This window comes from Andrographis paniculata, unplaced genomic scaffold (genome assembly GCF_009805555.1).
Source record: "Andrographis paniculata isolate CXL003 unplaced genomic scaffold, ASM980555v1 Contig79END, whole genome shotgun sequence".
In the NCBI taxonomy this organism is placed as follows: domain Eukaryota; kingdom Viridiplantae; phylum Streptophyta; class Magnoliopsida; order Lamiales; family Acanthaceae; genus Andrographis; species Andrographis paniculata.
Window position 1 is genome coordinate 3551060 of NW_026137616.1, and position 19831 is coordinate 3570890.

At 25.2% G+C, this 19831-nt stretch overlaps 1 protein-coding gene across 1 annotated transcript; it reads left to right on the forward strand.

The window, feature by feature from the left end:
• The first annotated feature begins 15049 nt into the window (after positions 1-15049).
• On the forward strand, positions 15050-16247 carry LOC127240740 (zinc-finger homeodomain protein 9-like). Its single transcript, XM_051259572.1, has one exon. The coding sequence runs from the start codon at positions 15224-15226 to the stop codon at positions 16094-16096; it is 873 nt and encodes a 290-aa protein (XP_051115529.1). The 5' UTR covers positions 15050-15223; the 3' UTR covers positions 16097-16247.
• Positions 16248-19831: the final 3584 nt, after the last annotated feature.

The following is a 19831-nucleotide window of genomic DNA, read 5'->3' on the forward strand; positions in this document are numbered from 1 at the left end:
TTATCTACATGCAATTAAATTATTTATCTTGTTTTGAATCATTAACATATAGCAAATAGTATATAGTATTTATGTATTAGTTATTTAGTATTGCTAAAGAATTATTGTCCATATGAATTATATAACTCGTTAATTATTAATAAATTTATTACTCTTATTATCTATGTTCACTAAATTATCTATCACCACCTTACACAGGTCATTTAGATGAGACTCAATCGACAAAATATGAATTGGTTGATGCGGAAAAGACACACGAAGGATCTATATCATATAGAATAAAGGGTAAACTGTTTTTTTTAGTTCCGTAACTAGACTCCTTTGTCATTTTAGTCCCGTAAGTGGAGCCTATCGCAAACTAGCTTCATAAGTGAAAAAATTTCGCTGTTTTAGTCCTCCGGCGCCGGAGATGCCCACGTGGTTCACCGGAGGTGACATGTCCGCCACATGGATTTTTTTTATTTTATTTTTATTTTTAAAACTTATTTTTAATTTATTTTAAATTTTATTTGTATTTTTTTTATTTTTTTATTTGATCCAATTAAAAAAAATTAGAAAAATTAAAAAAAAATAAATAAATAAATAAATCCACGTATCTACCAGGTGTCGCTGACCTGGCGGGACACGTCACCTCCGGCGAGCCACGCAGGCGTCTCCGACGCCGAAAGACTAAAACAGCGAAAAATTTCACTTATGCGACTAGTTTGCGACAGGCTCCACTTACAGGACTAAAATGATAATGGAGTCAAGTTACGGGACTAAAAAACAGTTTACCCTAGAATAAATTGTTTGATAGTTTTGTATTTCATTTTTATAAATTTTTATTAGTAATGTTTGCATAATTAAGATAGATAGTTAAAAAAGTTAAGACTCAATCTCGATGGATTATGTCTATTCATAATCCTTACATCCACTTCGATGAAGACACTCTCCCTTCTCAGCGTATAATGCAACCCCCAAGTCGTATGAAAGATCCATCACTTTTAGATGAAAATGATCTAATCAAATTTATTCCTACATATGAACCACGTAATTAAGAGGATGGTGGTGATGAGATAAGAAGTGGCTTTGAGTCGAATGGGGAGTAATAGTTTTTACGATAAATTGATATTTTAATCTCGACCATTTTATCATTTTAGTATTGTAACTGAAAGTTGTCTTAAAATAGTCCTGTAAGTGAAAATTTTTCGCAATTTAGTCTTCAATGTCTATGTGGCACCTGCATGGCACGCTGCCGGATATGTGTCGGTCATGTCAGCGCCATGTGGTTGACACGTGTCTGCCACGTATATTATTTTTATTTTTATTTTTTGAAGATATAAAAAAGAATTACAAATAAAAATAAAAATAAAAATAAAAATAAATTATAAAAATATAAAAGTTAAAAATAAAATAAAAATAAAATAAAATAAAATAAAAAATAAAAATTATCCATATGTCCGTCGAGCGCCATGTGATCTTTAATAATTTATATATTAATATACTTTTTAAATTATATTTTATATATTTTATATTTTATTTTAATATAAAAAATATAAATTATCCACGTAGTGACTACGTGCCGCTGACCTGACGAACATGATGATAATTTTATTTTTTTAATTTTTATTTAATTTTTTAATTTTTTAAATTTTTAATTTTTTAATTTATTTTTATATATTTTATATTTTTCATTTATTTTTTATTTTAAAAATAAGATTTAAAAAAATAAAACGTTATCCACATGGCGCTGATCTGGCCGACACATGTCCGTCAGCATGCCACGCAGATGCCACATAGACATTGAGGACTATATTGAGAAAATTTTACTTACGGGACTATTTTAAGACGGCCTCCAGTTACGAGACTAAAATAATAAAGGGGTCCAATTGCGGACTAAAAAAACAGTTTACTCTTGTTTTCAATTTTAATTATTACAAATTTGACACATTTACATTATTTTACATTTTCTATTTCTTGCCCTATGAAGATTGTAATTTGATTATGGTGTATTTGTGTGAAGTGCGGTATTATAATTTGAGATTAAGATAATAATTTTATTTATGATATTGATATGCACTAGTTTCTATGAAAATATCATGAGAAATGAACTATCCAAAATAATTAACTTATTTTGGCATTAGATTGTGAAAAATATAATCTCGGATGTTGCTATAATTATTTTTAAGATACAATATAGTAGTATACAATTTCATATATTGTCACGGTTTCGATAAAAAATTATAGCCTCAGATATTGCTACAATTATTTTGAAATATAATATAAAATACAGTCTCAATATTGTCATGGTTGTTCAGGACAATTTCAAGACAACATATAGTCAAAATTATCACAAATATTCAAGACAAAATATAGTTTTGAAAATTATTATATGATCGTTTGAGACAAAATATAATTTTGAAATTATCACGGCCGTTCGAGATAAAATATAATCTAAACAATTATCACGAATATTCAAGATATAATATAGTTTCAAAAATTATAATGGCCCCTTCAAGACAAATATAGTCTCAAAAATCATTATAAACATTTGAAACAAAATATAATTTTGAAAATTATCACAGCCGGCTGTAACAAACTATAGTCTCATAAATCATTACGGTGTTCGAGATAAAATTTAGTAGCCGAGTTCGTGAATATTTTCGAGACAATCTATTGTTTCTCTATTCCGTGATTTTTTTAGATTGTCATGATCAAACGGCCACGGAAAAGATTTCGAGATAATTGCCGAGAGGATTTAATTTATTCTCTCGTATCTACACAGATTCGAAAACAATTTTTCTAAAACATTTCTAGTAGTGCGATGCAGATAAAAATGTAGAAAACATCGAGAGATAATCTTGTTCTTTTCAGTTGGGATATAATTATAAGTTTATAATTCAAAATTGTTTAAGTCTAATCACATTATTTTTAGATGTGTCATATAATATTTGTTCTTCATTCAGCATGCTATAATTCAACTTGTATAGAATACTTAAAATGATTATTAAAATTATGTATTAACAAAATTCATAATGTAATACGAAATTTTATATAATGAAATCATTTAGTTCTTTTAATTTAAAATTCAATAATTACATTCTACGTTTCATAAATTGTGATATTTTATTTCCTCTTTTTGACCCAGGCCTTAAGGGTGTGTTTCTACGACCAAAGTTTGAGTTTTTTTTATGGTACTGTTGAACTGATCTCGGGCGCAAAATTGCCCCTATACCAACACTATCTGCGGCTATGGTGTAGGTCCTGTCAATTTGATTTTTCTTTTTGTTTTTTTTTTTTTTTTTACTTAAATTTTAAGAATCACAATATATATGTCATTTTGTAACGAATAAAATTTTATATGATATAATTACATAAAAATATAAATATTTATATATAATTAACACAAATTAATACTCATTATAGACGATGGCGATGGATCTCTAGTCTATAACTATTATTATGGTGATGGATTGAGCTTTGATTGTCAACAATAAGAGTCTTGAACGGAGATAGAAATAATGAGTGGATAGAACTGGGATCTTGAGAAAGATGGAGGAACATTTGCTCCAACTACTATGACGGTGAGGGAATGAGTTTAATTTTACGTTGACGGCGAAGGCGAGCAATTGTGTTTAATCTAATTACATTTATTAGTATTTGTGATCATTTTTTTCATTACTTATATAATTATTTTTATCATTGTTACTATAATAAATTTTATTACTTTTATTAAGAAATATAGATATCATTTACATATTACTTTTCTTATGATCAGATTGTTTCAATACTAAGTAATTATTTAATTACTATCCAAATTTTTAAAATTTTAAATTATTAAATATCACATTTATCTATCTACTTTTTAATCATATTTCTTTATTTTTTTTTTATATTTAAATTCAACAATTAGATTTCTTTAAATTCTCATATACATGACCAATAAAACAATAATCAAAATATCAAAAATGAAAAGTTTTTTGATGATGCATGAGTCCAAGTTTATTTCAATTATTCAAATTTTCTAATCTTATTAATTTATAAATTCGAATAATTTTAATATTTTAAAATAATAATAAAAATTATATACTATTATTACAATTTACATAAATTAATATCTTGAAATTAAAGTATAAAAGTATTATATAAAAAATATGATTTATATATTATTAGACAATAAAAATATATAAAATAAATAAATTTCTGTAGATTTTATAAAATGGTAAAAATAATAATGCATTAAGTAATGATATTAAAAGTTAGGTAATAATTATAACGGTTACTCTTATCATTGATAAATTATCAATGTTAGGAGTAAAAATAATGTTCATATTATTTTTTTAATATAAGTTTTGAAATATATTATTAAATTAATAATAACATATAATTTAATTAAAAATATTTAATAAATGTATTATGCAAATTATTGAAAATAGAGTAAAATATATTTCATTAAATAAAAGATTATTATATATATATATGCATATCTCGTGATTTGTTTTTTCAAAAATAATTTTATTAATCATAGATAAAAACAAAAAAACAAATACAAAAACAAAAACAAAAAAAATAAAAAACGTAATTAACAAGATTAATATGGAGTACTAAGAAAATATAAACCTAAATTCGTTACATAAATAATACATAGGTTTTTTTCCTACAATTTTTTTTCGATATAATTCTTAATATATATATTTTATTATGTCACACAAAGTCAAAATTCAAGCTAAAATATTACTCTTTCCGTCCGTTTAACGAGTTTACATTTACTTTTTGCGTCATTATATTTAACATTAAAAATATACTTATATTTGTATAGTTTTTTATACAAATGTCATTATATTTGTATTATAAGACACTAATAAATGTATTTTTGTCATTTTTTTTATTTGTACTACGTTTTGATATGATAATTAATATTTAAAGATCAACATGCAAAAAGCAAATGTCAACTTTCTAAGTGGACGGAGGGAGTATTATTTATAACTTCGCATGAAAAAAAATTCAAAACATAGGGTGTGTTTGTTATTTTGTTTTGGTTTGAAGAAAAAAATAATTTACGTGAGTTATAGAAAATTGTGTAAATAATATAAAAATAATTAATATGCTATTAGTATTTTGGGAAAATGTGTTAAAAAAATTTTGGAAGAAAAAAAAAACATCTAAACAAACAAACCTAATAGCTTTAAAAAGGATATTATATTATTATATTGCAGACAATATCTTTTTTTATGATAATATGGAACCTGCAACTAGTACTCTTCAGGTGCGTTCTGAGTAATGCTTGATCAAATCTAATATTAGGTCCAACAAGACAAGTCACATTAGACAAACTATATATGACATACAAGACTTGGAGGTGTCGAAATTTGAATTCGTGACCTCACGATTACGAATTCATCCCCACACCATCAAATCATCCTTTACTAGACAAAATATTTATTAAATGGAGACATTGTCTCGTTAAATATATAGTTTGAAAAATATTTAATTAAATAAATCTATATATTTTGGATAAAGCTTTTATATTTAAATATTTCTATCATTTTTTTTTTTCGTTTCAAAAGAATGATTTTATTTTTATAAATAATTATATTATTATAAAATTACTATATTTTTTTATTATTAAATATATATCACTATTTTTTACACCAATACACCTGCAAATGCAAAAAATAAAAGCTTTTATTTATAATTTCTACCAATTACGAATATAATACTTAATATTTTTTAAATGTCTGTCTATTCTTTTGGACTGAGGGTGTGCTTGTTTAGAAGTTTGAATTTTGAGTTGAGATTTGAATAGTAAAAATTTTGAATTTGAATAATTGTATGACGTGATATAAATAGGTATTGATGTGATGTTTTGAATATAAAATTGATTTTTAATATAATATAAAAAATAAAAAATAAGTGTTTGATTTGATTTTTTTGGGGGAAAATTTTTGAATAAATAGTAAAATTTTGTCTAAATCCTACAAACGAACACACCCTAATATCAACTTCTTTAATATAATTAAAATATCATTACATCATTTTTTGTTTAATATATACTCCCTTCGTCCTATTTAATTTGTTCACTCTTTCTATTTTCGTATGTCATGTATAAATTTGTCATTTTTTTTCGAAATATAATTATATATTTCAATCACATTTTAAATTTTATAATTTATAATTTTTTTATTTAAATTGAACTATTTAGTCATCTTAATCGTAATATATAATTATTTTTATTAAAATATAATTATTTTTACTAATATATTTTTTAATTATATTTAAACTAAATGAGACAAATTAGTTAGGACGGAATAATTAGCATTTATGTGCAATAATTTTGGAGGTGTTTATTACTCTTTCCGTTCCACATAATTTGTCCATATTTTTTATTTTCGTCCATCCCAGATAATTTATCTTTTTATTTTTTAAAAAATTAATTATACATTTTAAATTTTATTTTAAAATTTAAAATTTTAAAACTTTTTTAATATTTAATTAAACTATTTAGTTGGAATCGATATCCGCCGTCCCTTCTCCGCCTGTGAAAGATAGGTGCTAGTCGGGAGTCGTCGGAGCAACCGGTGGTCTGTCCGTTAGTTGGAGTCGCTGGAGATTCAAAGTTGTGCGCCGGAGTCACCGGAGTGCTGCCAGTCGGATCTTCTTGGAGTTGTTCGGAATTGGGACATTATGTCCATTCCCGGAACAACCTCTGTCAGCCGAAAGTCGCATCCCTTCGTCAGAGGAGATGACCGGAGCTGCCGTTGGAGTCGCCGGAGGAGAATCCAGAAGCCGCTGCTGACTTCCGCTCGTCGCTGCTTGTTTTCGTCGAATCGCCGCCATCCAAGAGGAGACCGTTGGCGATGGAATCATCCGATTTGTACATCGATTTTGGAATTACGATTGAAGTCGGCGGCCTCAATTTCAAAAGTCCGAACCAGGGAAGACTCTGCCTAGTACTTGGAATTAAGGGCTGTTTGTTTGCGTTTTTTTTTCCCAAATTTCCAGAATGTTATTATGCCTAGTGCTTTGTGTTTAATTTCATTTCCATTCGGTATTGAATTTATTTGATTTAATTGCTTCCGCTACTAATTGATTCGTATTTTTATATACGAGGTTTGTTCGATAAATTCAAATGATTCGAGAATAAATTTACGACAAATACTAATAAGATTAATTTAATCTTTTTACCTTTATTTTTACTTTATTTTAATATTTCTAAAATTTTGTGTAAAAAATAAATGAATATATAGATAAAGGAGTATTAATTTATATTATATATATATATATGTTGAAAACCGTATCATTAATATTGTATTGGACGTACAAATTAAATCTTTATTTCTTGAATGATTTAATAAAATATGTACACAAATATTAATGTTATGCGGTATTTAATGTCAGTAAGACTATGGTGGACTTAAATGTTACGATAATTAAAGATGTAATAATTACATCGGAGGTTGAATTTTTATACACTCTGATGTATTTACTTATTACTCCCTCAGTCCAGTCCAGTCCACGTATCGTGTCAGTTACACTGTAGACAGTATTTTATGAGGGGTGTAATTAGTAGATAATTGAGAATATATTAATGAAAATAATTATCTTATAATATAAATAATTATAAATTAAGATTAAAATAACTAATTAGTTTAATTAAAATTTATGAAAAAATAAACTTAAAAAGTTTAAAATGAGATTAAAGTATGTAATTATTTTCCTTTTTGAAAAATGGCTGGTATGTGGGACGGACAGAAACGGCAACGTGGACATGATATGTGGAACGGAGGGAGTATTTTATATTTAGGGCATACTTTTGTTTATTGTTAATTAATATCGGAAGGTCAGCACAGTTTTTTAATTAGGTACAAATAAAATTAGTAGAAAATATTTGCCTGTGTTTACCCGTTAAATTTGTTTTTTTGTTTTATTATTTTAAATATTTTTAAAAAATATATCAAATTAAATATTTATTTTTATTTATTATATTACACTAAAATTAAATTTTACATTCAAAGCATCACATCAATACATATTTATATCACATCAAATTACTACTCCCTCGGTTCTAGAACTATAGTCTTAATTGGGTTGGACACGAGATTTAAAGAATATTGATATTATATTGATAGCGGGTAAAAAGTATGGATAAAAGACTCTTTTGCCCTTGTGAGTATATTAATGTAAAAAGTAGTGGCAATTGTGTAATAAAAATGAAAAAATATGGGTAATTTTATGGTGATATGGTTATTTATGGAAATAAAACTATTGTTTTAGGATGGACAAAAATGGTAAATAAGACTATTGTATTGGTACTAAAAAATATTTCAATTCAAAAACCAAAATCTCACGAGTAAACACAACCATTAATATTTTTATTTGTTTATATTTATAAGTGTATTATATAAAAATATACTACTTATGTTCGGTTATAAGGGTCTCATTTACTTTTTGCGTGTTGATTTTTTAATATTAATTATTATATCAAAATATAGTATAAATTAAGAAAAAAAATTATAAAAATATTTTTATTAATGTCTTGTAATACTAAGAGAACAATATTTTTACAAAAAAAAATGATATAAATATAATGATACTTTTAATGTTAAATACAATGATGCAAAAGTTAAATTTGACTCTTAGAGGCGGACGGAGAAAATATTATGTACTAAAATTAATTATTGTATATATTGTGTTAAATTATATTTATATGATTTCATATATTGTGTTTATTTTATGTTAATATAAATGGTAAATTGCATGCAGTAATATTATATATTGTCTATTAGTAGACTATATGTTCAGCACTGCACTGAATTTTAACCATCGTCCAATTAATATAGTTAAAAGATACTTTTTTTTTTTTTTCAAGACGAATGTAAATTTTTTTAATATTATATTAAAATATCATGTAAATAAAAAAATTCAAATTAAAATCTTAATCCCAAACAAAAACCAAACAAACTTGTATTTATATATGTTGTATTTTGTCATTATTTAATTTACTTGGTTGGTAAGAATATACTTTTTTTTTTCATTCCATATAATTTCTTTATTCTTTCTATTTCTACTCATTCTATATAATTTATTATTTTATTTTTTAAAAATATAATTATATACTTTAATTATATTTTAAAATTCATGATTTATATAATTTTTAATTTTAATTAAATTATTTAGTTATTTTAATCTTATTTTATAATTATTTTTACTAATATATTTCTTAATTACTTATTAATAACAGAATACCTAAAACTTCGTGCCCAGCTAAAGTGGACAAATTAGGTGGGGACGGATGAAATATAATTTAATAAATGCTTTAAAAATCTCAAAGTAAATAAAAATTATTTGTACTTAATATAAGAGTTTGTTTGATTTAGATTTGAGTTTGGAATTTTAATTTGAGTTTTCCATTAGTATTTTAATGTAATTTCTTTTAAGATAATTTTTTTTTTTATTGAAAATAAATTCATAATGAATAATATTAATTTTGATTTGAAACTAAAACTAAACACGATGAGTTATATATATATTATTTTGGATTTTGTATTTTTATTGTTTGCTTAAATAGTAATTAAGTGTAATATTTAATAATAATAATAATTATTATTATTATTATTATTATTATAGAGAATAATAAATTAAAATTTTATTATTTAAAAAAAAATCTTTAATATTAAATAAATAAATACCATTCAATAAAAGTCAATCACTGTATATATATAATAATAAAATCAATAATTCAAACATGAATTTGATTGGGCTGTAATTTGAAATTAAATGAAATAAAATATTGATTTGAATTATTTTAAAAATAGTATTGATATAATATTTTGTAAAAGAAAATAATAAAATGAATTTCAATTTGAATTTATTAAAAAAGAAGAAACACTATTTTCCATAACATTTTCGCAATTCCTTGCACTAAATAATACTATTTCTGTCTGTCTGGCTTCAAGGTTCTCATTTATTTTTTTGTGTGTTGATATTTAAATGTTAATTATTATATCAAAATGTAGTAAAAATTAAGAGAAAATTGTAAATATACTTTAATTAGTATTTAAAATATTAATAGAATAATATTTGTATAAAAAATTGTACAAATATAATAATATTTTTTAATATTAAGTACAATGATATAAAAAACAAATGTGATCCTTAGAGACAGACGAATAAGCTAAATTTAACTCTTAGAGGTGGATAGAGAAAATAATAATAATAATAATAACATTAAACAAACAATCACTATGTAGCGTATCTGACTAATTATGTCAAAATGTTACTATATTAAGCCCGTCATAAAAGTCATTATTAAATGTTACATTCTACTTGTTGAGATATTTTAGATATTCAGTTTTAGATTTAGTAGATTTATATCTGGATTTGATCTTATTCATAGAATAGATTAGGTTACTTAGATTTGAGTCTATCAAGTTTGTTTTGTATGACCTATATGTAGGCTCCTTTATTTTGATGATCAATAAGACAATCTCGTTATTTTCCCCAAAATTTATAGCACTACTAATTTGTAATTGTTTTCCTTATTATGGATATATTATTATGTATTATGCACATTTCTTTAATCATTCCATTAATATATATATATATATTCATATAAGGGCCAGATTAGCTTAATTTGAAATAAAATATTAATCTAAATTTTTATTCAAAATATATTTTAGTATAATGTTCTGTCAGATAAAATATTATATTTTTATTAAAAATCAATCGAAATAAATATTATGAATTTTTATTTAAAATCACAAAAGAATTTTTATATTTTGACATAACACATTAAATATTATATTATACTCACTCACTCTGTTCGCCTTTAAGAGTCACATTTACTTTTTGTGTCATTGTACTTAATATTAAAAATATTTTTATATTTGTATAATTTTTTTATACAAATATCATTTTATTAGTATTATAAAATACTAGTTGAAGTATTTATATACTTTTTTTTTTTAATTTATCATAAGTTTTGATATAATAATTAATATTTAAAGATCAACACGCATAACGTAAATGAGGTAATAATCCTATAGCATCAATTCCTCTCATATTTATAAATATGATACATAGAGTTTTTGTATTTTGTATATAGAATCCTTACATATACTTTTTGTGAATTTTAAAATAAATAAAACTGTAAAATTTATATTATATATTTATAAATTTCTAAAAAATTATTGTATATATATTTTCCCTTTTAAAATTTAATACAAAAATAAATTTTCATTTTATGTGTGTTTTTTCATTCATGAATTTATGATCCTACAACGTCCAACAACCAATAATCAACCAGGTTATTTTTGGTAAAATAATTAAACGTGTGTTAGATTTTTATTAATATAACTGATATTGTTGATATTTTAAATTGGTTGGTTATTACTCTCTCCGTCTCGAATATTTTGTCCGTGTTACTATAAACACGAGAATTTAGAAGAGGTATAATTAGTAAATAATTAAAAATATATTAGTGAAAATAATTATCGTATAATTGATTAGTATAATTAAAATTAAAAAAATTATAAATTAAATTTTTTAGAAATAAGATTAAAGTGTATAATTATTTTCCAAAAAAGAAAAGTGACAAAATAAATGAGACGGACAAAAATGGAAAGGTGGACATAAGAAGTGACACGGGGGAAGTATTAACTATTCTGACATTTATCATAAAATGTGTCGAAATGATTTAATCAATTAATCAATCAAAATATTATACTCCATTTTTTGAATTATCAAAAAAAATATTTTGTTTTGATTCAAAATATTACATCAAAATTCTAAAATTTCATACTCTCTCGGCCACATTAAATTCACTATAGTATTTTTAATTTTTTGGAGTTATCTAAAGAAAACTATGTGCTATTTTATTTGAAATTTATGCATATAATAATAACAATAATAATTTAAATTAAATGAAAATAATGGATTTGTTTAGTAGTATTTTTAAATATATATTTTATACTTTCTCCGTTCGGTTATAAAGTATACATATTTTTATTTTGACACGTCCAATTACAAATTAACTATTTCATTAAATACTCAATTTTTCCACAAATACTCCTATTTTACATCACCTCATTACTTTTATACCAAAAAAGTAAGGGCAAAAATATCATTACATTACTTTTACATCCCTACTATAATTAAATACAATTATTTCTTAAACTCCGCACCAAAAGTAATTTTGCTTGGACGGAAAGAGTATTATTTATTTTTTATTTTTTAAAAAATTTATATCAATACATATTTTTCACTCAAAATATTAGGTTTACTCCAAAAACATTAAACTATGATATATCAAAATAAAAAATAAAAATGCTCCAATAAATTGGTGTTTGTTTGATTTTAATTTTAAACTAAAAATAATACTATTCAATTTAAATGGTTTTGATAAAAATATTTTTTCCATTTATTTATGTTAAATTATTTGATTTTCAGCATAAAAATTTAAATAAATAGTAAAATAAATTGAAAATTAAGTAATCTAATAAAAGAAATATATATACATATATTTATTTAAGCATTTAATAGTTAATTATTTTGTATTTAAAAAGTATTATTGAGACAATTTAAAAAATATATTATAATATGAAAAAAAATTATTTAAATTAAAATTCAAATAAAAATTAAAATTTAAACAAAAACCTAACACATCCTTCAAGATACCAAAAAATACACATGTATAAAAAAAAAAAAAAGAGTTCGTTCGTCCAACAATTTTTTAATTAATATTATTACCATAAATATTACAAAAAGAATATTTTTTTCGTCTTATAAAAAAAAAGTATTATTTACGTTTTATACATATTTTTTAAATATTAGTATTATATTAATATATTGTAAAAATATAAAAATATCTATATTAGTATTGTTTAATATAAAAATAATAATTTTTGTGTAATATATTATAAATTATAAAAATATTTATTATATTAAATAAAAATTTCAATTACTAAATTTGAAAATTACACTACTCTTATTTTAGAATGGACATAATAGAAACTGACATTTTTTTTACGGGATGAAGGGAATATAATATACTCTTTCCGTCCCATAACAAAATATCAATTTTTCAATTTTATTCCGTCCCATAACAAAGTATTAATTTTCTTTTTTTAGTAACTGTACTATCTATCTAACATTACAAATACTTTTACAACTTACAGTATATTACACAAATGCCATTACTTTTATATCACACATACTAATAAAGTTATTTTAGTCATTTCTACTTTATTCCTACTATATCCAAATATAATACTAATATTTCTCAACTACGTAGAAAAAACAAATGTATATTTACTTATGGGACGGAGGTATATAATGTATATGATCTATATATTTAGCCCTCAGTACTTGTGATGCATATGTAATTATGTTTAGAATTTCTTGAAAAATCAATTATTTAATATAAATATTATTTTTTATACTATTAAATATAAATTTATATATCTAATTTAAAAATATATTCATTCAGAAAAAATACAAAATAAATACACTTCATATAACATACAGAGTGTATTTGTTTATAATATTTTATCAAATTTTTATTATTTATCAAAAAATTTTAACATAAATATATCAAATCAAGCACATTTTTTTATATCAATATTTATTTATATCGAATCATTCCACTGTTCAAATTCAAAATTTGTACTGTTCAAATCCTAAACCAAAATTCATCGTCCAAATAAACACAACCATAATTTAAACTTTCATTTTATTATAATATACACATTTTCTTCCACATAAATTATTCATAATTTTTATTTTTGTATATTCCATATAATTGTCATTTCTTTGATTTTTTAAAATATAATTATATATTTTAATCATATTTAAAAGTTCATAATTTATAATTTTTACAATTTAAATTAAATTATTTAATTATTTTAATTTTGATTTATCTTCTTTCTATATGACTCTAAAGGTTATATTTACTTAAATATCTTTTTATATTTGTATAATTATTTATACAAACGTTCTTCTATTATAAAATATTAAAAAAAATATTTTTTTGAATTTTTTTAATTTGTACTATATTTTAATATAAATAAAAACTTTAAAGCTCAATGAATATAGTAATTATTTTTATCCATATATTTATTAATTATATTTTATTTAAATTTTTGTATTTATAGTAATTTATTCTTAAAAAAAAAGTAAGTATTAAAAAAAGAGATATATAAAATTTAAAATAAAAAAAAAAAGAAAAAAAAAAGTAACCGCATCCAAAATAATATCGAGGGTTAAAAAGGGTCTGGTGCAGTGGCAGCTTTAACGGCCTAATTAATTAATTAAATAATAAATAATATATATATATTTTTATATTAATATTAATATTTTGGGGGGTTCAGTAAATACGGCAGACCTGTCCCCTTCTCTATATTTACACCATTTTGGTATAAATATGTAACTTTCACGCAACCATAAATTTAATACCCTTTTCCTACTATCCCATTTTTTTTAAAAAAAAATAAAATAAAATATTAAAAATTACTACTATTCAATTTTATTTTTTTTTAAAAAATATGTCTGTAAAATACATGTATTTATTTATATATAAAATCACCAATACGTCTTTTTTTTTTTTTTTTTTTGTCATTTTTCGCTTTATATTTGATAAATTATTTGAGGAATATAATCTATTTTGAATTATTCCTAGTAGAAGATATATGTAGCCAAAATGATTTTCAATGACGTAAATTCATATAAAAATAATAAATTCTTTTATATATATTTTTTTTTATAAAATATCATATTTAAATAGTTATAGGCAATATTGTATAATGAGATAATTGTGTAATAAACCAAATGAAAAAAAAAAAACAATAGTAGAGATAAGAATGTAATAAATGTATTTATATAAAAAAATATGGCGTGGTTTTATTGAGTAGTATAAATAAAAGAGTTATTATATTATAAGAGGTGAAAAAATTAGGAATAAAATAAAAGGTGAGATTAAGGAGGAGAGTCACATAAGTGATTATTTATTTATTTATATTTATAATATTTATTATTATATAAATATATTTTTGAAAAATACATCATCCATCATCAACATCATCATCATCATCATCTGCATACATACACACACACAGCCATTTTTCTCCACTGATTCTTCTTCAATTCAATTCTCTCTTCCCCAGAAACCCTAATCCCCAAAGTTTCAGAATTCTGGAATACGAATCAATCTAATCCTGTTTATGTTGTTTGCACAGCTCGATCAGCTGCCATGGACGCCACCGCCGCCGGTAATTCGACTGTCAAGACGCCCGAGGCTGAATCGGAAACTCCGACGCGGATCCAGCCGTCTTTTGGGAACGCCAACGGTGTGCTGAAGCGGCACGCGCCGCAGCACCTACACCCTCCGGTGGTGGTGACGTACAGAGATTGCCTCAAAAACCACGCCGCGTCCATCGGCGGCCACGCCGTCGACGGATGCGGCGAGTTCATGCCTTCCCCCGGCTCCGACCCCGCCGACCCTACGTCGCTCAAATGCGCGGCGTGCGGCTGCCACCGCAACTTCCACCGGCGCGAGCCGGACGAGGCGGCGCTCGCGGCGGCAATGGAGTTCAGGTCTCTCCATCGCCACCAGCCGCCGCAGCCTCCGGCGCGCCGCGGCGACAGCGGCAGCAGCCCGAACAATTCTCCTTCGCCGCCTCCGATCTCGTCGTCGTTCTACCCGTCGGCGTCGCACATGCTCCTCGCCCTCAGCCATGGCGCCTCCGCGCCGCATCCGGAGAGCAATCCGCCGATTTCTCCGGCGATTAACGCCGCCTCCGCACCGCGGTTCAAGTCCAACAGCCGGAAGCGGTTCCGCACCAAATTCACTCAAAATCAGAAGGACAAAATGCTGGAATTGGCTGAGAAAGTCGATTGGAAAATGCAGAAGAAGGACGAAGACCTGATTAACGAATCCTGCGCCGAAATTGGGGTTGAGAGAGGCGTTTTCAAAGTATGGATGCACAACAACAAGAACACCCTCGGCAAAAAGGACAACCACCATCCTCCCGCCGGAAATGGAGCCAACCACAGCGTCGCCGCCGCCGGCGACTCCTCCCAATACCCCCGCGACGGTACAAACGGATCTTCTTCTTCTTCCTGATCTGATTAATTAATTAATTAATTATTAGAATAAGAATTCTAGGCAGAAACAGAGAACTGAGCTGAGTTGATCTGAGCTGAGCTGAGGCATCGATTTGTTCCTTTAATTTCAAACTTCTGTAGGTTTTGTTTCCTGATCATCTTCTTCTTCATCCTCTTGTTTATTTGGATTAGCCTCTCTTTGAAAAACAACAACAACTAGACATCATCAGATTCAAGAACAAGAATAATTTACATAATTTCACATCTTTAATTATTATGAGCTGCCATTAATCTAGCTAGTTTCTTGATTATACAAAATCTCTTCAAATTGATTGCTTTGTTTCTCATAAGTTTTGCTGTGGAGACGCAAAGGGTTTGTTTGTCTGAAACCAGGCAGCAGAAAGGGAGAAATTAGGGCAATTACTTGCAATAATTTATTACTATATATCTTCTTCTTCTTCCTCATCTTCTTCTGTAGCACACCTGATTATTAAAAACAAAGATCTTCCTCATTCTCCTACTACTACTTTCCTCCTATATTATTATTATAATAATTTTAATAATATTAATTCATGCCCTTTATTTTAATGTATCTCTCTAAAGTGCCTATTAATTTTTTTTTTTTTTAAATCCCTGTCCGCTCTTTTTTTTATACATATATAGATATTCTTGCATATCTTGTGTTGCCCTAATTGCATGCTTAGTGGGCTTAATCTGGAAATATTATATGTTTAGAATGGTGAGAACTAACCATAATTAGCAACTTAACTGAGGTTTAATCACTTGGATTTAGTGTTACTTTACTTTCCTTAAAAGGGGCTGTTTTGTAGGACAAAATAGTCTTGTTCTTGTATTGGAGTCTTGTTGATGTTTGTGTCTTTAAATATATTATCATTACCATTATTTTTTAATTATTGGTGATTGTGTGTTGTGGGTAATGTTGTAATGAGTGGAAGTGATTGGGTTTGGGGTGGGGGGGTGGTTAAGGGGTTCAATGTGAAGTGAGTAATGTTGTATTCTTGGAGGGGTGCATCCCATATGAGGGAGTAGAGTGTGAATAGAGATTGATTCAACAACCAAAGGCATGGGTCAAGCTTTGTCATTAATGGTAATGGGATTTTGGAGGGTGGGTGGGGTGGGGGTGGGGGGGGGGGTGGAGTGGGTAGGGGTGGATATGCATTAGCTGGAGCTTGTGATGATGGCTTTATTGCAGCCTTAACATGCACATCATTATTAATTTTGGGAATTTTTTTGGCTGTCTCAAGATATGAAGATTGGATTGCAATATATATATTATATATATAATTAGGATTTTAAAATGTTAATTGGAAATAAATAAGCATTTGGGAATTCTTTATATTATGGGCTTCAATGATGATTAGGATTTTTTTTTTTTTTTTCTCCTTTAGGATGTGCATGTGGGATGTCTGTTCTAATCTTATAATTTTAAATAATTTGGAGTTCAATTTACTCTTTTTTTTATTTTTATTTTTTGACTTGTAACTCTAGTGGGATCCCTTTAAATTTTATTATGAATATTTATTTTATAAATTTAACTCGGACAATGAGCAATTTCTTGAAGATATAATTAGGGAATGTCACATGGCGTATGGCAAAGAGGACCCATTCAGTGTTTCAACTTATTTAGAATTTATAATTAAAATTGAATACTGTAATAATTGAAATTAGTAGTGGGGGCCTATTTAAATTAATCAAGAAAAATGTCTTTTAGGCCAGTTTCCAATTATAAAAAAAGTTATACTAAGTAATATGTTTTTCAACTTCTTTTTTTTTTAAAAAAAATGTACTTGATATATTTTTTCATTTCAAGGAGATCATATCATTATTTATTTATTTATTTATTTTTAGTTTCAAATTATACTAAAATACTGATATTTTATTATTATTTTTTATTTTTTTTATTACTATTGTTCTTTTGTGTACAATTTGAGTGTGTTCTTTTAATAAAAAATATATACACGGTATTTTTCAAAAATATTAATATATTATATATTTATTATTTTTATATTCTTCATATAATTCTTTCATACATTAAACACACTCTTAATATCTATCGTAAAAGTATATCAACTTTTAAAAATATTATATATAATAAGTATTTTATGGGAAAATATGTCAAAAATAAAAGCAAGCCCAATAAGTAGTTAATGAAAATATTGTGCATATACTCAAAAAATAATGGAAATTTGGGGTTTTTTTTTTTTTTTTTTTTTTTTTAGTGTTTTTTATTTTCAAGTGAATAGTTATTTACTATGATCTTTTGAAGGAAAAATATATCAAGGGTGTGTTTGTTTGGGGGTTTGGATTTTGAGTTGGGATTTGAATGGTAAAAATTTTGAATTTGAATAGTTGTATGATGTGATATAAATAGGGTTTGATGTGATGTTTTGAATGTAAAATTGATTTTTAGTATAATATAAAAAATAAAAAATAGGTGTTTGATTTGATATTTTTTGGGAGAAAAAATTGGATGAATAGTGAAAATCCACCAAAATCCTTCAAACAAACACACCCTTGATGTATTAAGAATGAAAAAACTACAAAGAACAAAACACTTATATTATTATTATTATTATTATTATTATTATTATGCTTCAACGTTTTGTCCACATTTTACATTTTACATTTCACAGTAAAAATTTTCCTTCAAAAATAAATTTAACATCTTAAATTTATATCAAATGTGATTTAATTATTATTTTCTAATATTAAAAAATAAAGTTCAAAAGATAAGTATATAAGACCCACTATATATTACACCAATTATATAAGGGTAAACTGTTTTTTTTAGTCCCGTAACTGAATCCCCTTATCATTTTAGTCCCGTAAATGGAGGTTGTCGCAAACTAGTCCTATCAGTTGGAAAATTTTTGTTGTTTAAGTTTTTCGGCGCCGGAGACGCCTGCGTGGCTCACCGGAAACCACGTGTTCGCCAGGTTAGCGACACGACACGTGAATTTTATTTTATTTTTTATTTTTATTTTTTTTAATTGGACCAAATAAAAAAATTAAAAAACCAAATAAAATTAAAAATAATTTTTTTAAAAAAAATTAAAAAATAAAATCTACGTGTCCGCCAGGCGAGCCACGCGGGGGTTTCCGGCGCCGGAGGACTAAAACAACGAAATTTTTTCACTTATGAAATTAATTTGCGACAGGTTCCGTTACAGGACTAAAATGATAAGAGAATCCAGTTACGACTTAAAAAAAACAGTTTACCTATTATATAATCCAAAGGAAATTTGTTCTTATGTATTTTGTATGCATGTTATTACCATTTAATTTATTTTTCTTCCAAACATATTACATCTAATATCTATCTTTATATTAAACATGTTACTCCTCTTTTGTACTATATCCACAAAACCGTAGATACAATAATTTAGGTAAAGTATAATTAATAAGTAATTAAAAAGTATATCAATAAAAATAATTATTGTATTATAAAAATAACTATAGATTATTAAGATAATTAAAGAGTTTAATTAAAATTAAAAAAATTATAAATAATAAAATTTAAAAGATAATTAAAACGTATAATTATATTTTTAAAAAAGAAAAAGACAAATTATATAACACATACAAAAATAGAAAATATAGAAATTTTACGTGGGATAGAGGGAGTATTAAATAGTTATCTCACCTTAAAATATTAAACTTAGTTATATAAAAAATAAAAAAAATAAGGTAAACTGTTTTTTTAGTTCCGTAAGTGTAGCTTGTCGCAAACTAG